Below are 20685 nucleotides of genomic sequence, written 5' to 3'. Positions count from 1 at the left end.
TAAAGAGAGAAAAAAATACAAAACTCTCTAGTCACGCGTATAACAAGTTTAAGTCACGTGACTATTGATTTCTTGATTCATAATTTTGTTTAAGGCAGCTTTTAGCATCCAACATTCCTAACACCTGAAACATTCCAGGAATAGGGTCCACCACTATATTTTAACACCAATAGATGAGTAGGATAATTGAAATGGAGTGAATTTCATAAATCTAATAATATTTGGGGTATATTTAGGGCAAGCGGTTTAATATATAATACACAAACTATAAAAGACAAGATAACCAGGCGATAACAAAAGTAACACCAAACATTTTTAATGTATCAGCGTCACCTTTCAAAACAGATGATTCTGCTGTAGAGTTAGAGTTAGAGTTAGAATTAGAATTAGATGCAGAGCCAGAATCAGTACCTGAGTGGGTAGGTTCAACAGTACCATATTTTGATGTTTGCCCATTTGTTGAGAATAATCCAGAAAAATTGCCATGATTAGTACCAAACAATGAAGTCTGAATAGCTGCCAATGAGTTTCTATCTTCTCCTAATTCTGAATATTCACTTAAGAATGTTTTGTATGCACTTGATAAGGAAGTCACAATAGCAGAAGTAATATTATAAGTTCTTGTGGTATATTCAGATTGAGATGGATCATAGTAAAATTCATATGTCTCAGTCTTTCCGTAATAAGGATCTAATGCAGTGATTGTTTGGACTTCTGTAAAATACATAGAAGCATAATATGTGTCATGATCTTGTTTTGCTAATGCATAACAGTTTTCCCAATCTGTAAAATTTGGTTTCGTAACACAGAAGATATCACCTTCATATATGTAATCAGGATTACATCCTGAAAATTGTGAAGAATATTTATTGAACTCTTTAAGTTCAGCTAAGGAAAGATCAAACAAGTTACAAATGTCTCGACATGTCATATTCTCATCATCAACTTCATAAGTTTCACAGAAATACTCTGGATTGTCAAAGTAACATTGGTCATAATCTCCACAAGACAGATAATCTGGCCAGTCTAAACAAATTTGATCACCTTCAGTAAGATCAGTACAGTAAAATGAGTAATCAATATAACTGTTGTAACTGTCAATATCATCAACTGATATATTGAATCTAGAAGCAACTTCCTTACAGGTATCATTGGATTTCCATGTATAAATATCATTACAATGATCAGATAATGGATCATAATTACAATTTTTCAAGACTGCCAACACAGAATGTTGCAAGAACGAAAATGCCAAAATTAATAACATGAGGATTCTCATCATAAAATTTCAATAAAAGCAACAAAGTCGTGTGTAGATAAAAATTCCTGGAAAGAAAAAAAAGAAGAAAACATTTAAAATTGCAAGAAAGGGTGTTTTTCAGGCTACTATTTATATCTTAACCATCAGCTCATGATATGATAATATTTCCAATTAGTCATCTTGACGAAAAGACAATGATTCTATCAATTCATTGTCATAAAACACAGGGGTATTCTGTTTTTTTTAACTAATTTAGTATTACATAGGCGGCCTTGTACATATTATGCAAGGTTGAAACACATTCCGTTTCTGACAAAAATGTTGAACATTTTTATAAAAGAAAAAGACATAGGAAGAGAGGAAACATCGAGAAGTGTTGGCTCTTATTGTTTCTAAAAATAATGTATCCTTCAACCAAGGTTTCGGATATTTTCGAGACAATACATTACAATCCCACAGAAAGTATGATATCGATACTTGAACAGTCCAATGAAGTAAGTCAAAGAAATTTGGATAACTGATCCATCAGTTTGAGTCACATAGTGAAAATTTCCAGTAAATATAGACATTTAAAATCATTATAAACTAAATACATATATTTAACTAATCTACTTGAATACTTCTATGGATTCTTTTCAAGTTATTATCCAATTCATCATTTGTCCAATTTCTAACTCTTTTACTTGATCTTACACCAAGGGCAAAATTAACCACAATTTCATCAATATTAACTTCCATTTGTTTATCAATTGCAGAAACTCCATTCAATTGATCAATAAGCAATTCTAAATTACACAATGCACCAAATCTAGTAATCAATAAATCTGAACCTTGATCAATTTTAGTAATCTTGTAAAGTAATTTCAAAATCGAGGTTTTTAATTTAATGTTGGCATATTTGGAATTCATTAAATTCAAGAAATTTTCAAGAATAGATGCATTTTTAAGAACTGACATATCATCTTGAGTTATAATTCCACTTGTTATGTTTTCAATTAACCAATTTAATTCTCTATAATACCATTCATTGTCATTATCTTTTGGAGCAGTGATTAAGTTGTATAATGGGATTTCATAATGTTTCAAATAAGGAGTAGACAATACGTATCTGAAAGTTTTTTCATACAAGAAATGACCTGGATTAGATAAAATTGGAACTAACTGAGACCACATATACCAGACCAAATGTGGCATGACTTGGTTTTTTGATAATGTGAATAAAGTACTTGCCAAATACACCTTGTACACATTCTTGTCTTTAAATGACACATCCAGATCAACAGATTCTAAAATCTTGTTAAGTATAACTTTTGAAACTGATTGGATTTTAGTATCAGATGAAGATAAAGTGATGATGATAAATTGTAAAATACCAGTTTCAATCAAATTTTTGATGTTGAAAGTATAACTTGGTACACCTTCTTCATCTTTACTATATCTCAACAATTCTTCGTTATTCAAAACAATCATCAACAAAAATTCAAAGTCATAGCTTAAGGAATTAACAGGGATCAATGAACTAACTTGATAGAAATTTTCCAATTGATCAAACATTCTCGTTCCCTTATTGAAGACAGGTAATTCCAATGGCGTTTCAGTTAATGAATTTTTAACAAATCCTTTGTTCAAACAAATAGTAAGGTTACCATTACTATTCTTGATCAATCTTTCTTGACCAACCAAATCAATATCATTTCCTATTAATTCTTCCAGGAATTCCCAATTGATAACTTTAGTCAACCAACTGATAGATACTTTTGATTCAATCTTAATCAATATTGATTTAATAAACAAATCTTCAGCACGATTAGTTCCCAAATAATTATCTAATAACAATTCCAAATTCTTCAAATTGGATAACTTCAGATGATCAAAGTTGAAAAGCAAATACAAAATCACACTGGAATAGTATCTCATCTGGATATTTTCATCTGTTGGGAAATTCTTCAAATTGTTCAAGTTTAATGATATTTGGAATAATTTTTCAAATTCAATTTTTTGTTTTGGCGCAATTGTTATTAATTTCACAATATATTTCAAATATTCTTGTTCTTTAGACCATTTAGAATTAAGAATTACTTCAAGTTGAGCATTTAAAACATTTGATGGCACCAACTGCCAGATGTTATTTTTCAAAATATAATCACCAATGGCAATTAAAAAGTTGTTAAAATCAGATGACAAACTTGATGACTCAGCAAATTTTCTAGTAATGTAAAGAATAGCCTTATGTAACCAGGATGTCAATTCAGGATTAGCAGAACATTTTGAAATAAAATCAATAAATTCTGGAATGAAAGATTGTTTCAAATCAATTGAATCCAAAACTTTATTTGATATTTCAACAGAAATACTGCCAGTCAAGGATAAAATAGCCAATGCTTGATTCCAGGATATTTGTCCCAAATTACCACTTTCAATTCTTGAAGTAATAATATCAGATATCTTGCTGAGGAAATCTTCAGGGATAGACAAATCTTGCTTTGCTAATGAATAACCAATTAGACAATTCAAATAATCATCTCTAATATCACCCAGGTTTAATAATTTCATTACAACAGTCGGTAATTTTTTAGCAAGATTGCCAATCAAGAAATAATCCTTTTCATTTGACGTAAGATTCGCAACAAGGGAATCCAATTGTTCTTCGGTAAATGCAGAAATCAAATTTAAATCAATTGCTTGTTGTAATATTTCATTTCTTTCTGGAAGTTCAGATTTATACACTCTTTGGAATTGCTCATAATTCAATGCAAATGATTTTCTTGTAATACCAGTTTTGACCACATCCATGAAAAGCTTGTCACTATCAATATTCACTGTCATCAATTCTGACAACTGCAAATCATCAAGAATCCAGATAAATTGATCAAAGGTGGTGTCATTCTTTTGATACTTATCCATCAAAAATTTAGCAAGACTTTCAGTTTCCTTTTGGACCGATGGTAAACTTAACAAAATCTGGTTATAGAAACTCAATACTGTTTCAGCATTCTCGGAATCTGCTTTGAATAATGGACCCCATGTTTTTTCAGATGTAAAATAACGAACAACATCATTAGATGAATTCATTAGGAAAGACCAAAACTTAGAGAAGACAACTTCAAGTAATTTGTTTGATTGATTGCTCAGTTGGATAACATTGTTGACAAGTAATAATCCAGCTAAGAAATCCAAATTTGATGAAATAACCTTCTTTTCCAAAACATTGGTTTTATTGATAAGATCATTGGTCGAATAATTCAATACCACATCCATGATGGAAGAATCTTTGGATTCAATTGTAGAGGTAGTATCAAATTTCAACAAGTTTTCAAGATCAGATGTATCAATATCCAATTGCTTAACCAATTCTAATAAAGCAGATTTAGGTTCACCAATGAGAACCAAGTAGTGAATAAATTTAAACAACCATTTGATATTTCCAACATCTGATTCACTTTTACCTAAGGTGAACTTAAATTGTTCGATTAAAGCAACAACAAAGATACTAGTGTCATGGTACAGTTTGTGAGACAAATCAAGATATTTGTACGGGGTTCTGACAATTCTTGAAATGGTTTCATCCAACATATTCCAAATTCTATCATCAACTTCCAAATCCAAGGAATAGATCAATGCCATGATCGGAGTGACCAATAAACTATCATTAAACACCATCTTATCCATACACAATTTGTTCAATAACAGATATATTTTCAAAGTGAATGCTTGATTGATGTTTGATTGGGAGCATAATTTAATCAATGATGTAAAGAAGGAATTACTAGAGTTGTTCAACTTGTTCCACCACTTGAAATCTTGATTTTTCTGGATCAGCATATATAAATCCAATAATGTTAACTGGTAGCCTGTAATATTAGCGGTGCTCAAAATAGATGAAATACCACTGGATACTATCTTCTGGATGGAGTTTGTATTTAATGATGGAAGTAATTTTTCATATTTGGAAACAATTGTTAATGCAGTTAATTTAATTAGTTTTGATGATTCATGATCAAGGAATGATTGTGAAATGCTTGTCAAATCTGGTAATTGAGTAAATACAAGATCGATTAATTCTTGTCGAACATCAATTCTCACTATTTCTAAAATTGATTCCAATTTCTTCAAGATGTACAAGATGATTTGTAATGTCAATTGAGTGATTAATGGCTTCTTGGCTGTGACCAACCCATTGGTTAATGCATTCTTAGAAAGGGGGGCAAATACCAAATTCTCAAAGATCAATTTAGCATCAAACTTAAGATATTCGGTGTTGGTAGTAAAGTTAGGCAATGATAACTGCAAGATATTGGAATACAACAAAGTGTAAGCAATCCACCATGAAGTTAATGCAGGATCATGATAGCCACCACCATGCAGGACTAACCAGTTCATATAAGGAGGAATTAATTCTTGACAATTTCCTAATATTCTAACAATAAATTGTAATTGAGCATTTGATTCATGTGGTTTTAAACTGGTTACCAATGTGTACAATAATTTGTTGGCCACTTTGAAATGCTTGTTATTGATATCGATAGATACTCCTAAATCAGATTCTTTTTGCCATAATTTATCATTTGGGAACACCAAACCATTCTTTGAATCGGTAGCTAATTTGTTCATAAGCTCAACAAACTCTTTGTTGTCATCACCAAATTTAGTAAACAATCCAGATACTTTATACATGAATCCTTCGTTCAATATCTTACATTTTAATGATCTCTTGAAATTAACTTCTTGTAATATCTTCAAGTCAATGAACCTAAGGGTGTTTTTAATTGACTCTAAGGAATCATGATTCAAAAACTTCCAAATATTCTTCACAATCTTAAAGTTCCCAATAAGTAAATCTTGACGGGTTATATAATTCACGCTTGAACATAAATTAAACCAAAATCTTAAAAAATTACTTCTGATTGATAATTCATCATTGATTTCTTTATTTTCTAATTCAAATTTCTTTGGTTCTAATAACTTTGGTAACACATTCAATGTTAGATCAAAGGAATTCAAAAATTCTTGAACAATCACATAATCAAAACTGATTATATTGTTTAATATTCTAACATTTGTATTAGTTTATGCAGGTTTCATGTTATTTAATGCACGATATATAATTTTTTCATGCTTGTTTAATATATCTTTGTAAGTATCTATAATGATTTGTTTGAATTGTAACAACTCATCACGGAGTTCATTAATTTGTCTAGTTATTTGGGAAATTTTACTTGAAATATCAATTAAATGACTTAAATCGTTGGTAGATGAATAATAGGACCAAATAGACAACAACTTGACTAAACTGCCTGATTCAATAAATGGTGATAATAATTTAATATCTGGAGTCTTATTGGCAGTGATCAGGTTAACTTGCTCAATCAACGAATAATCAACATTGACAGATGGAGCAGAGTAGACCTTTTTTCTTTTCTTTCTGTTAATCTCCTCTTCAGACATAATGTTCCCCTTGTTAATCAGACTACTGTATTTAATCAAGGTATATCAATGAGATTTCTTTTTTTTTTTCAGATGTTTGGTTGATATTTTTTTTTTTTTCGTTCCAATTCGATGCTGCGGCGTAGAAATTACCGGTTTTGTAAACCATTTTTTTGTTCGTGAAATGCACGTGACACCAAGAGGAACGAAATCGCCACTAGTTATCAACAAAAAATCAGAGGAAAGACTTGTAGTACTAGTAGTCTTCTCCCCTCACTTGAACCACGTGGGAGCTCCGTAAAATTAGGAATAAAATCTGGGTAGCGATGAGAAACGTCGAGGTTGCGTTGGGGGCAAGAAGAAGATTACGAATGATTATAATCTAGGGTAAGAAAAATAAAAAATACTTACAATACTGTTGAGTTTAGTAAAAGAATGAAGATGAGAGTCGATCAACAGCGGGGCAATACTTGTTTAAATTTCATTATCAGTTTGTTAATTATTACCCCCCCCTCCCATCTTGGTTTTGCTATATCAAAAAGATTAACATTTTAAATTGAACTAACCATTACAGTACTGGTTTCATATTTCTTGAACAATCTGATATTGATCAGCGATACTTTTAACCAGATAAAACCCCAACAGTCCCCGAATACGGATAATTGGCGTCCTAGCTTATCTAAGCTTTCACATTCTTTTGTAAGACAAAAAAACTTTAATGAAATACAATAACAGCAACAACATGGATAACAAACGTCTCTAGTAGTAGAGCAATGTTTTTTTTGGTAAGAACAAGGGGTTAACCAGGTATACTATGTGAGTAGTTAATTAATGCCTAGACTCAAAGGGTGACAGTGATCCCCAGACGTACTTTTGAATGCTTGATCGTGTTTTTTTTTTTTTGTTGGTGGTACGTCTGTATCAGCCCCACAATTAATAAATTAGTTCAGTGCACAACTAAATCAAGTCAGCGAATGTTTCATTCGACTTTTTATTTTGTGATTTATATTGGGGTAAATTGGGTGTTTCTATACCGCAAGTAATTTAAAAACCAAAGAGCTAAAACCTTTTGTGGGACATGCGGAATAACATGAAAGACTATAACATGGAACGATTTTCAAATTTTTTTTTTTTGCTGCATTTCATTTCCTCTTCCACAGTCTTGAATAAAGTAAAAGTGGTTCGACAAAGTTTAGGGATATTGGGGGTCCGGATTTTCGTTCCTTTTCCTGTTATTTTAGTAATAGCTTGTATATTTTATTTTTTATTTTTACATTTTTTTTTACGGTTAAGAAGATAGTGTAGTTTAAAGTTAATTCAAGAACGGTATGAAGATGTTGGGTAGTTTATGATTCTTTGAGTACTTTCCATATTTTTCACGGAAATAAATGTATATAAAAGACGAACGATGTTCAGTTGTCAAGTGAAGAATAAATAAAGCTCTGTAGATGAAATAAGAGATGAAGCAAAGTCGTGGAACAAATTATAGTAAACGAAAAGGCGGAGTAGAAAGATATTCGATTGTACAGGCGAGTTTCTTCTTTTTTTTTTTTAGCACAGTTTACATTACAAAGTAATTATATAGGAGCTTGTCTAAGAGAATAATAGCCGGAATTTTAAGTTGATTTTATTCAACCATGCTGAATTCCACCATCTATAATTATTAATTTTTAGTCGCCAAGACAACTAGTGGCATAAAGAAGAAAGAAGATGCGAAAGAACGTTTAGTGGTATAGGAGCAAGGGAGACGAAAACCATATTAGATCAAGAGATTGTAAGGAATACATGCAAACACAAAGTAATAATTCACTCCCCGACCTCTGGTCGTAGTACCTACTCAAATCAGTGGGCTTTACATTGTGTTTAGTAAATAAACAAAAATTAGAAAACTATGCGGAGAGTTGCGATGATGGTATAAACAATACCTATTCAAAAATAGATACCCGTAGTTCATTGTATTGTACTCATTAGATATCTATATAAACAACATCAACCCTAAACGCCGTAGTCATTAAATATGCAACCTGCTTTGCTGTTCTCTTTTTCTTTTAATAGTTCAGAGCATCACTTGAAGATTCGTATACTCTCTCATCTCTTCGTAGATTGATAAGAGATATTGAACACAACAGCAATCATTGCACACAGCAAGCAAACAAAGTCAAATGAACATGAAAAGTCAAAAATACTAAACAAAAAAAAAAAAATCACAGCCTATCCTTAAACTTGAAAGAAATTCTATCTCTCAACCATATTAATCCACCTTACTCTTTCATACATGTAAAACAATAGAGAGAGACACCATTGGATTTTATTTTTTTGTATGCAAATCAACTATTTACACAAAACATTTGAAATGTTTGTTATCTCCCCCTATTAATCACTATTCGGTTATTATTGTTCAACCTCAATTGCGTGAACACGGATAATAAAGAAAATACAACTTGAAATGAAATCTGATTGACCCCAAATGAATTTAGCATGACAACTTTTACTTTTTTTTTGTTTAATTAAGTTGTTTATCCATCAGATTAAAAGATGAATATTTATAGTAATATGTAAACATACAGTTTGCCATTAGTAAATACAATGGAAAAAGTTGGTTAGGTATACCACACAAGTCACGTGTAAAGTATCTCACTAAAATAAACCCGATTACGTCATTTTCCATTTATATTTTAGTTAGAAAAAGGCAAACAACCACAAAAATCAAAAAATAAACACAAATTCTGCAAAGGGTGTTAAATCGGTCACAATTCTAAACAAATAAAAAAACAAATTTGTATGGTAGTGTGCAGGTGTAATAATATGCACCCCTGCACACAAGCATCTTCCCCTCAACCCATAAACAATTTAATTCTTTTTTAGCCCACAACCAAAAAAGAAAAATTTTCTTTTTGTGCAGGACACAGCTTTAAAGGTGAATTCTTTGTTGAAATAATATATAATCAACAGTAAATAACCTTTGACATCAAACAAGAGTTAATTAGGTTTCATTTTTTTTTTTCTTTTCTTTTATATTTTTGTATTTGAAGAATTCTTCTTTTTCTTTTTGTTTTACTTTTATTAATCAGAATATTATTAAATCATTAACTACTTCTTGTTATCTCAATGAAACAAGGATATGACTGCAATTAACCATGACTAGATCCTCAACAGATAGCTCGGCTACAAATTACTCACTTTACACTACTACAACTACATCTTCTGACTATGAAGAATCATTATTCTCCTTGGACGAGAAACTGACATCGTCTTTCACCATAGACTCGTCTTTAAATAATTTGTACCCTGAATTACCTTCAAACTTCAAATTATTAAGCGTTTTGGGTGAAGGAGCATTCTCCATCGTTTACAAGGCCATCAATTTATTGACAAATTCTATAGTTGCCATCAAGATCATTAACAAGACCAACTTGTCCTCGAAACAATTAAGAAATATTAAACATGAAATCAATATCATGAACAGAATAAAATGCCATGGCAATGTAATCCAATTGTTGGATCATATTGATTGTGCCAACAACTCATTTTTAATCTTGGAGTATTGTAATGGCGGTGAGATTTTCGACAAGATCTTGGAATACACTTATTTGTCAGAAGATTTATCATGCCACATATTCAAACAATTGTTGAATGCCGTTGAAAGCTTGCATAATTTAAATATTGTCCACCGTGATATCAAACCAGAAAATTTATTGTTTAAGAAAATCCCATTCTTTCAGAGATCAAACGAAGAGTTTATTCAAAGCTTGCGTAAGTCTGATGATGTTAAAAAGGTCGATGAAGGTGAATTCAAGGCAGGTATTGGTGGTGGTACTATTGGTGTTATAAAATTGGCTGATTTCGGATTAGCTAAGCAATTGGCAACTAATACTATTGCCCAAACCCCTTGTGGTACTACTGGTTATACTGCTCCAGAAGTTTTTGTCTGCCATCATAACAACAACATCTATACCAACAATAGCAATTCGTACTCAAAGGCTGTTGATATTTGGTCTATGGGTTGTGTGTTGTACACAATCTTGTGTGGGTTCCCACCATTTTATGATGAGAACATTGAAGTCTTGACTGAGAATGTGACAAAGGGTAGATTTACTTTTTTGCAACCATGGTGGGATGAAATTAGTCAAGATGCTAAAGATTTAATTTCCAAGATGTTGAATATTGATCCTGATCAAAGAATAACTATCGAAGAAATTTGGCAACACCCTTGGATTGTTAACCATTCAAGTGCACACGAGCTCACGAGGAATTATTTTCCTCACAATTGCGAGGACACCACCACTACCAGTGATGATGATAGCAGCAATGGTTTGGCTGTTCCAAAGGTGAACCAACCTGCTGTTTCTCCAAGAGCTCTTGCAATCAAGAAGGTTTTCAATAATCCTGCTATGACTAATGGCAACCATGAAGAACCTGCAAGTTACTTCATTGAAGACATTGCTGAAGAAGATGAAGACGAAACACTGTCAGTACATTCCGAGTTTGTTCCAGAGAGGGGCTACGTCAGAACTCCATTTCCTAAAGAGGTTAACTTTAAAGATGTATTTAACATTGAGAAACCAAAGTTTGATGAATCCGATGATGGGGCTGACGAAGAGGAAGATGACGACGATGTTGAAGAACGAATTAGTCAATTAAATGACGATGAATTTGATGATGAAGTCTCTGAATTAGGAGATCATGTTGGTAGTTTAAATATTTCCCATTTTTCCCCACGTTATGTTGAACTGTTCCGTGAAGAAGTTGAAGAAGAAGAAGAAGGTTATTCTACGACCAATTCTGTTAATCTGGATAATGATGGTATAGGTCAATGTCAAACTCGTTCATCTTCAATCATTTCAGGTATGAATGGTGATTTTAAGTTTACTCTTAACTTGAACAACTCAAACTTGTTAGCTAGAAGGAAAAACAGTACTGTTTAAATAAAAATTTTTCAATTCCTGTTTATTTGGTGGGTTATTATTATTATTATTATTATTAATGTTTGTTTAGTTCATGTTTATTTTTAATTATTTTGATTTCAGTTCCGGGGGTTTTATTTATTATTTACTTGCTCATTTTTATTTGAATATTCTTTTATTTTTTTTTTTTTCATATTTGATCTTAATTTCATTTTTATTAAATAAATTATGTACAATAGTAATTAATAAATACAAAGCATTTGCATTTTTTTTTTCCCACTCAAAGAAAGTATCTGTTTCTTAAAACTAGTTTATTCTCTATTTGGTTTAATATCAGCACTTTCAACAGTATCATTTTCTTCAGGGACTAAAGCATTAGCACTTTCTAATAATTCAGTTAATTCACCATTTTGAGCCATACTAGTAATGATATCACAACCACCAACAAATTCACCTTGAACATATAATTGTGGAATAGTTGGCCATGAACTATATTCTTTAATTCCATCTCTTAATTCAGGATCTTCCAATACATTATAAGCAGCAAATTTTTCTGGATCAACACCTTGTTGTCCTAAAGTTTGAATAGTAGCTCTTGAAAAACCACATTGTGGGAATTCTGGAGTACCTTTCATGAATAATACAACTGGTGATGATTGAACAGCTTTATCTAAAGCATCCTTTAATTCAGTAGATATGAATCTATATTGTTGTCTGAATAATGGTGACTAATAATTCATGTGTTAGTTAAATAAACATTTATTAAGTTAATCAATAATTAACATATACATACGATTCTAGTGGTTAGTAAAGTTCTTCTAAACATTATATTGAATAAATATTGGTTTGATGGGTTGGCAGTTGAAAGTGTGTGGTTGATTATTAAGCTTTTGGCCATTCTCCTTTTTTTTTTTTTTTTTGTCTTCTGTTGGATTGATTTTTCTTTATGTCGGTTTAGATCGCCAATTAAATCAGTGACATTAGTCAATACGTTATGCGACATTTTTATTTTGTACTTTGTTGTGATGAACGCCATTTAAGTATGGAGAGGATTCAGTGATAAATAGTCGTGTTGGGAGTCAATATAAGTTATTATAGCGTATCATAAATATAAAATCAATCAAGATCTAATCGAATATTGGATACATCTTATATTGCTTACCATATGTGGTGGTTAATTACCACCATTAGGTTATCTAGTACACAACCACAGCTCTGTATTAACTTACAGGTCGACAGTCAACATTTAACTAACGAAGTGAAGACCAACTAACTAGTGGTAACTTTTAGTTATGTTCATTTATTAGGCAGTTTATTTTTTTTTTTTGCAACTGAAATCTCTATATAAGCATATTTTTTTTAGTTCCTTTTTTGCACCTATAAATTTGTATAAATAACCCACAAATAAGCAAAAAATAAATTCTGATACTATTTTTCTTTTCTTTTCTTCTTTTTTTCATATTTTACTATTCTTTTTAACAATTACAATTATCAAAAGATCCAGTAATTATTATCATTATGTTACAGTTAATATTCATATTATCTATATTTAACAATATATTCCCAATTGATGCTTATTATGTTCCAGCAAATGGAGAAGATTGGACAATTTTAAAACCAGATTGTCAAAAATTACAAGGAAGTTTTGAATCTTTACCATTTACTTTTGGAATTGTTGTAAATCCTTATGTTATTAACGATGAAGGAGACTATGAAGAACCAGTTGTTTCCAAAATTGAAAGAACTATAACTACAAGTTTTGTAACTTCAGTAGTTACTGCTGCTCCAAAACCAACTAAAACTAGAGATATTATTGTACAAATTCATGATGGTCAAGTTCAAAAAGTTGCTTCTGGTTATGATTGGAAAAATGAAGAAAAACATAAAGATTGGGATGATGATCACCATTATGATTGGAAAGATGATGATAAACATTATACCGATTACGATAAAAGTCATGATGATGATAACGATAAACATCATCAAGATAAAGATTATGATGATTATGACAAGCATCATGATGATAAGCATCACAAAGACAAGCAGTATGACGATGATAAAGATGATTATTATAAACATCGTAAGAGTGATGTCGATGATGTTCTTATGGATCCAACTACTAAAAGAAGAAAGAGAAATAACCAAGAAACAGGAGAACAGGTTGAAAAATTGGCAGATGATGAAGCTGAAGGACAAGGTGTCGAAACTGTTGAAGAAGTTTACGAAGATATTGGAAAAGATCATGGATACGAAAAAGATCAAGGATATAACCAAGATCTTGATTTTGGAAAAGGACGTGATTACGATAGAGAACATGACCACGATAAAGACCACGATCATGACAAACATCATGATTATTATGATGATGGTGATGATAAACACCACAAAAACAAAGATGACCACGAAAACAAACACGGTCATAAGGACTATAATGAAGAACATAAACATCGTTACAAAGATGATTGGAAACATGAAGAACCATCCCGTGATTATGATTATGATGATGATCAATTTGTATCTCCAGTGTATTATGTTGCCTGTTATACCAATGCTACTTTAAGAATGACTTTAAATAATGGAATTTTAAGAGATTCTGATAATAGAATCGGATGTATTGTTTCAGGCCATCAATTCCAATTTGATGGTCCAACTCCTCAACATGGTGCTATTTTTGCCGCTGGTTGGTCAGTTACCAAAGAAGGTCAATTAGCTTTAGGTGATTCCACTAAATTCTACCAATGTGCTTCTGGTAATTTTTATAATTTATATGATGAACCAATTGCTTTCCAATGTCATCCTGTTACTTTGGATGTGGTTGAATTGATTGAATGTTAAAAGTTATCAAACTAGCTTATCAGTTTCCCCCCATTTTCCTTTTTTTTCCCCTATATTCCCACATTCCATATTCTTTTGCATGTTATCTCTATCTTATGTCTTGATGAATTCCTATCTCTATGAAATTATGTCCTCCCTCTTTAATATATGAATGAAATTTTTATCTCTTTAATATTAATGGCTGTAAATATTTTTTTTTTTATTTTTTGTTATTAAATCACAAGGGTTTTTCAATCGCGTTAAACTCTAGTTACACCCATCATCAAAACCACTAATGAAACAATCCAATCTACTAGATCATATACAACTTCCAGATATCACATTATCTTTGTTCGACGAATCTATAATACTTACATCCAAGAAATCATGCCTACTTTTATATCCGGATAAGTCATCATTCTTGAAACAAGTTCTACCCCAATTGGTAAAGCACAAGTCAACTACGTTGGTGATTTCATGTATGGATAATGATATAATTAGAAAGTGTTTTGATCATGTAATCACCACTAAGACATTTCCAGAAACAATAAAAATCCTTGAAGATTTATTCAATTGCGATACCCTGTCAAAATACGTTCTGAAGTTCCTAGACGTCGAGATCCAATTTATTGTCGTACACAATATATCTGCATTCTACTATGATTTAGAAGTTCTTGACAAGTATAATTATAAGAAATTGGGATTTGTGACTTACAACCCAAACATACCTCATGAGTATTATTATAACAGTTTGGGATATTTGTTAAATAAAATCTGTGCAAAATATAAATGTTCTGGTATTGTCACGTCTTACGATTTAGAATTCAATTGTGGAGTCGTTGGTACTTATTCATACAAACCACAAGATGACTTGCAGATATTTACTAAACTTCCTGTATCGTTTATCAAACTATTTGACATGGCAATACATCTCAACAGGTCCAAAGAGATTGATATCATCAAACAGACTTGAAAGAAAATAACAACTTTATGTATTTTATGAATATATAATGAATAGTATAACTGTAATAATAAATGATAATAAAACTTAATTATCTTACATAGCAGACAAGTCACCGAATTTTTCCTTGTAACCTGGAACATCCCATTTGGCGTTCTTAACCATGTAGGTAACTTTAGCATCCAAGTCAGAAGCAGCAGCAACATCGGTAACAGTCAATTGATCGAATGGTCTAGCACTTTCAATTTCCTTCAAAGTTTTTTGCAAGACTTGGATTTCTTCAAGGACGGATTTTTCAGTTAATTTGGCATTTTCAACAGCTTTTTGTTCGAAAATTTCAATGTTTTTCAAATCCTTAGAAATATCAATAGTAACTGGTTTGAAACCATTAACAGCTTTTTCAATTTCATCAACAACTTTAGAATTCTTCAAAACTGATCTGTAATGAGCAAAATCAATTTCAGTTGATTCACTGGATAAATCTATGTATTGTTTTTTAGCTTCATCGTGTCTCTTTTTGAAAGCAGTCAATGATGCAGCAGTGGATCCGGTTAAACCCAAACCATTGATAAGTTTACCGAAATCGACCTTCTTGGCAGCTTGTTTGGCAACGGAGGACATTGTAGTTCTGTAATTGATATTAGAAAACCAAGTGTATTGTAAATTGGACAGTCCTTCCTTTTTCACCTTTCAATTTTTTTTTCTCTCACTCTCACTCACAACTCGTTACCGAACTGAAAAAAGGTAAAAAATTGAGTGGAAATGAGAATTCGACCAATGAAATCAAGAGTGAGAATTTGTCGCTATAGACACGACTTTAAAATCACGTGAACAAACAAAATCACGTGAACAAACAAAGTCACGTGTAAATACCTACACAAACAGGTAAAAATTATCACAGTTGTATATATAAATGGTGAACTAGATAATGGCTAATCAAATCAAATTGGTTTACCAGGAGCCGACTATTCTCTAACATCAATAATAATCAGATTATCTTCATTTGATAGTGTATTCATTCCGAAGTTTGTGACATTCCTATTGACTTGTTGATCAAGAATATTATTTAGGATATTGACAACTACTGAAGCAGCGCATGTAGGACCTGAACCATTTCCGAGTGGATTGCTACTGAGATATGAAATTATAAAACAAGAACAACTGACGGCTGCAATTCCTGTTGAAATATACTTGACCAGTACAATGCAAGCAAGAAAGGTAGATAACCAGATCGATTTCCAAGGAGTCATGAGTACTGTGGGGGGTGGATGAAGTACGAGTTTCAGCTAAAGACCTAAACCCAAAGAGCAATGAATAGATAATTGAGGATTTAAAGCCGGGGATTTAAGAACCAACTCACCAAAAAAAGGGGGAGAGGAAGAGGGAGATAAAGCCTAGATCGAGTTTGGTAAAGCATCATTGCTTTTGCGACTACCAAAAAAATGGGCAGTAAAATATCTAGTATTTATTTTCGATTTTGTGGCATTCTACGGTGTAATCGGTATTAAATTCTATAAGAGAGAGATCAATCTTACTACAGGAGTTACGTAATATTAAAGCATTGGCATTTTCATTTGTTTACATTGTGGTAGTTTTGGTTGAAAGAGGAGCTAAGCCAGTAGCCACTAATGTAGAGAACATCTATTGCAGGATGGTTTTTGCAGATACCTGGAATGATCGGAAAGAGGAGTTTCGACACCTGGCAAGTATTGACACAATGATAATGCTATTCGAAACCTTGTGGGTATTTTAACAATCCAAGGTATACCTGTTTCTTGTCCTATGATACTCCCGCTGTATCCACTCAGTGACGATAATGTTCATCATTGGAGGTACACCAAAAACTTTTGTCCACTTTTCTTAACATTTTGGTGCAAGCAGGATTTATTTATTCATTACTTTCTCTCAACTCCTCCATTATTGTGTATCATTTTTCTACTAAAATTTTTTCTTTTATTTTTTTTTTTTTTTTTTTTTTCATTCCGACCGTTAGACAAAAACATTGTCAATTAGCCTGGGTAGTCTTAGAACTACAAGAACAACCGCAAAATCAAATCAACTTTCGAATTCTGAAAATAAAAATGCAGAAAAGCCAACCAAAGAGCCTGATGAAAGGGTTGACTCAATTCATTGTTGATCTTCGTAACTCAAAAGATCAAGACGAAGAAGATAAAAAAATCTATTTGGAAATCAACAACATTAGAACAAAATTTAAATCAAATTTGAATGGGTACCAGAAAAAGAAATATGTTTGTAAATTAGTTTACATTTATCTCATCGGGAATCATGATATCGTTGATTTTGGTTTGAAGGAAGCCTTTGAATTATTCAGATCAAATGTTTATTCAGAAAAGAAATTGGGTTATTTGGCAGTATCAATCTTACTTAGTAATGAAAGTACAACTTCCAAGACGAAAAGAATTTCATGTAAGGATCATTTGAATTATGTATTAGAGAAAGTCCAACCTGACCTTGTACGTGATTTACAAAGTGAAAATGAAGAGTATAATTGTTTGGCAATCGAATTCATCGCGTCCTGTTTCAATGCCGGTGACTCCGAATCTGTTGTTATCAAAGAATCTGATCCAAATTCACCAGAATGGTTAGAGTTGATAGATATGGTTTATGCATCAGTCACATCTCCGATTTCAAAACCTATGGTTAAAAGAAAGGGTAGTTTAGCTTTGAAGTCATTATTGAGATTATACCCCGAGGTCATTATAACTAATAGTAATTGGGTACCAAGATTATTGAAACTCATCGACGAGAAGGATTTCGCCAATGTCATATCATGTATTCCGTTATTGCAATATGTTTTAACTTTAAACCCACAGTTTGTCAAATCAATTGTCCCAGGGGTATCTAGAAGATTAAGCCTGATTGTTATAGACGGGATCTGTCCTCCTGTTGACTATTATTATGATTCACCTGCTCCATGGTTGATTGTAAAATTGTTACAATTCATTGAACAATTGTTTTTATTAGTTGACAAAAAAGGTTCACAAGTATTGACACTTTACCAATTAGATGAAAACACTATTAATGAATTACGTCAAGTTGTTGCTAAATCTATTCAAAATGCATCACAGCCAATTAAAGGATTACCTAACAGAAACTCACAAAGTTCAATTTTATTTCAAGCTGTTTCATTGGCAGTGTTTTTAGAAGCTTCTCCGGAAGCAATTCACGGAGCCATGAATGCATTGATCATGTTGTTGAGATCAACAGAAACCAACACCAGATATTTATCATTGGATGCATTGATTAAACTTACCGCAAGGTCAAATAGTAACTATCTTGCATCAAAGGATAAGTTTGAAGAAATTTTGGAAGTGGTAATGAAGTTATTGCGCGACAAGGATATTTCAGTTCGTCGTAAAGCATTGGACTTACTTTACACTATCTGTACATTTGAAAACTATCATGTGATTATCAGTCTGTTGTTAGAATATTTCCCCTTTGCTGATTTCCAATTAAAGTCTGAATTAGCTATTAAAATTGCCGTGATGGCTGAAAAGTTTGCTACCGATTCCACATGGTATGTCACTACCATGCTTAAGTTATTGTCGATTGGCGGCGGAAGTAATTCTAATGGCATTGGGTTCATGACGAATGAAGTCTGGGAAAGAATTGTACAAATTGTGGTCAACAATGAAGATTTACAGAAAAAGACATGTAAGATGTTAATTAATTTGTTGAAAAGACCATTCAATCCTCAACAAGGAACTACCCAAGGGGCACACCCACCACCAGTTCCTCCACTGCAATTGTCAGAGAGTTTAGTTAAAGTCGCCTCATTTGTTTTGGGAGAGTATTGTGAACAAGTTAATGATATTGAAGACATGAATGTGCATATACAATTCCAATTGTTATTTGATTCATATTTCAAAGTGTCATTGTTGACAAGAGCAATGCTATTGACTACTTTCTTAAAATTTCTTGTCAAGTTTCCGGATGCGTTATTTGTACCAAATATTGTTGATTTATTTGAAATTGAAACACAATCAATTGATTTGGAGATTCAAACTAGAGCTTACGAATACTTGAAATTGGTAACTTTACAATCAGATTTTGCGCTTGCAAAGAATGTAATTAAGCCATTTCCTGCATTTGAAAATAAAATTGAAAATCCTTTGATGAATCGTCTTGGAAGTGTCAATAGAATTGTGGGTGTCAACAGGTCTAGATCTGTTGTGATGGCAAAGAATATTAAGAGTAAACCTGATACAAGTTTGATCCATGACAATGACGATGATAACGACGAAGCAGACCACGGTGATACCACTATTCAAAGTAATCCATTTGGGGAAGGAAACGCAGCTACGTCAAGTCCGATTTTGAGTCCGAATTGGTATGCGGGTTTCCATAGAATGCTACATTTTGATGCAGGTATCTTCTATGAAGATCAGTTGATTAAAATTACGTACAGAATAATTAAGAACACGAATGAGTTAACTTTGAAATTCACTATAATTAACAACGCCCACAAAACCATCGGTAAGAAGATAACCGGTTTTACAGTGCTTAATCTAGAATCATTAGCCAACATTCAGGACCCAAACTACACCTTGCATATAAAGAATATTCCAGACCCTGTAATTTTGGATAAATCTCAGATGGATATTGAAATCAAGGTGAGAAATATCATTGAAAACAATGAAAGTCCTATTTTGTCCATGACTTTTATGTGTGGTGGTTCGTTCAACCAATTGAATTTGAAGTTCCCTGTGTTGTTGTTAAAGACTATAACCCCGACTGCATTAGCAACCGTAGACGAGTTTGAAAAGAGATGGCAACAAATTAGTCAAATGTTAGGTTTACAAGAGGGCGAGTCTACACAACATGCTGTTTTGACACATAGACACAACGCATCCAATATTTCCCGGTTGTTAGCTAGAGTTGGTTTTGCTATTGTCCAGTCTTCGCCTGACTCCCCTGACACTCCTATTTTCGTTACAGGGGCCGGTATTTTGCACACACAAAAGTCCAATTACGGGGTCTTGGTTAAAGTCAGAGGCACTGATCAAATTGGTAAAGAATTAGAAGTCATAGTTAGATGTACTGGTGGTGGGGTAGCAGAAGTTATCGCGGCTACCTTAAAGGAGATATTCACAGGAAAGTTTTGATTTAGTCCATATATACTAGTTAGCATTTTGTTATCTCATCTTAGTAATAAAAGAAGAGAATATTTGTGATTATGTTTATTGCTTTTTTTTTCCTTCCCTTCTTCTCTATATGTTTACGACATAAAGATTTTAATTTATTTTCTTTTTTTTCTTCGGCCCATTGGCTATTCTGTTGAACATGTCCCCTTTCTCAGT

At 32.2% G+C, this 20685-nt stretch overlaps 9 protein-coding genes across 9 annotated transcripts; 4 read left to right on the top strand and 5 right to left on the bottom strand. All coding sequences in view use genetic code 12, as the record gives it.

The window, feature by feature from the left end:
• Positions 1-265: 265 nt before the first annotated feature.
• On the bottom strand, positions 266-1282 carry CTRG_04177 (LysM peptidoglycan-binding domain-containing protein; the record flags this gene model as incomplete). Its single annotated transcript, XM_002549834.1, has 1 exon — positions 266-1282. The coding sequence occupies one exon, from the start codon at positions 1280-1282 to the stop codon at positions 266-268; it is 1017 nt and encodes a 338-aa protein (XP_002549880.1).
• Positions 1283-1864: 582 nt separating this feature from the next.
• CTRG_04176 (NopRA1 domain-containing protein) lies at positions 1865-5935 on the bottom strand (the record flags this gene model as incomplete). Its single annotated transcript, XM_002549833.1, has 1 exon — positions 1865-5935. The coding sequence occupies one exon, from the start codon at positions 5933-5935 to the stop codon at positions 1865-1867; it is 4071 nt and encodes a 1356-aa protein (XP_002549879.1).
• Positions 5936-6328: 393 nt separating this feature from the next.
• CTRG_04175 (uncharacterized protein) lies at positions 6329-6706 on the bottom strand (the record flags this gene model as incomplete). The annotated part of the gene is made up of 1 exon (XM_002549832.1): positions 6329-6706. One exon carries the CDS (start codon positions 6704-6706, stop codon positions 6329-6331), a length of 378 nt encoding a protein of 125 aa, XP_002549878.1.
• A 3116-nt stretch (positions 6707-9822) lies between these two features.
• CTRG_04174 (uncharacterized protein) lies at positions 9823-11610 on the top strand (the record flags this gene model as incomplete). The annotated part of the gene is made up of 1 exon (XM_002549831.1): positions 9823-11610. One exon carries the CDS (start codon positions 9823-9825, stop codon positions 11608-11610), a length of 1788 nt encoding a protein of 595 aa, XP_002549877.1.
• Positions 11611-11900: 290 nt separating this feature from the next.
• CTRG_04173 (monothiol glutaredoxin) lies at positions 11901-12224 on the bottom strand (the record flags this gene model as incomplete). Its single annotated transcript, XM_002549830.1, has 1 exon — positions 11901-12224. The coding sequence occupies one exon, from the start codon at positions 12222-12224 to the stop codon at positions 11901-11903; it is 324 nt and encodes a 107-aa protein (XP_002549876.1).
• Positions 12225-13107: 883 nt separating this feature from the next.
• PIR32 (Pir32p) lies at positions 13108-14424 on the top strand (the record flags this gene model as incomplete). The annotated part of the gene is made up of 1 exon (XM_002549829.1): positions 13108-14424. One exon carries the CDS (start codon positions 13108-13110, stop codon positions 14422-14424), a length of 1317 nt encoding a protein of 438 aa, XP_002549875.1.
• Positions 14425-14698: 274 nt separating this feature from the next.
• Positions 14699-15376, top strand: CTRG_04171 (uncharacterized protein; the record flags this gene model as incomplete). The annotated part of the gene is made up of 1 exon (XM_002549828.1): positions 14699-15376. One exon carries the CDS (start codon positions 14699-14701, stop codon positions 15374-15376), a length of 678 nt encoding a protein of 225 aa, XP_002549874.1.
• An 84-nt stretch (positions 15377-15460) lies between these two features.
• On the bottom strand, positions 15461-15985 carry ATP7 (F1F0 ATP synthase subunit d; the record flags this gene model as incomplete). The annotated part of the gene is made up of 1 exon (XM_002549827.1): positions 15461-15985. One exon carries the CDS (start codon positions 15983-15985, stop codon positions 15461-15463), a length of 525 nt encoding a protein of 174 aa, XP_002549873.1.
• Positions 15986-17445: 1460 nt separating this feature from the next.
• On the top strand, positions 17446-20490 carry CTRG_04169 (uncharacterized protein; the record flags this gene model as incomplete). Its single annotated transcript, XM_002549826.1, has 1 exon — positions 17446-20490. One exon carries the CDS (start codon positions 17446-17448, stop codon positions 20488-20490), a length of 3045 nt encoding a protein of 1014 aa, XP_002549872.1.
• Between the last annotated feature and the right edge of the window lie 195 nt (positions 20491-20685).

Source organism: Candida tropicalis, assembly GCF_000006335.3.
Source record: "Candida tropicalis MYA-3404 genomic scaffold supercont3.5, whole genome shotgun sequence".
Taxonomy (NCBI): domain Eukaryota; kingdom Fungi; phylum Ascomycota; class Pichiomycetes; order Serinales; family Debaryomycetaceae; genus Candida; species Candida tropicalis.
Note: the sequence above shows the minus strand (reverse complement) of the source record. Positions and strands in the feature narration are given on the sequence as shown.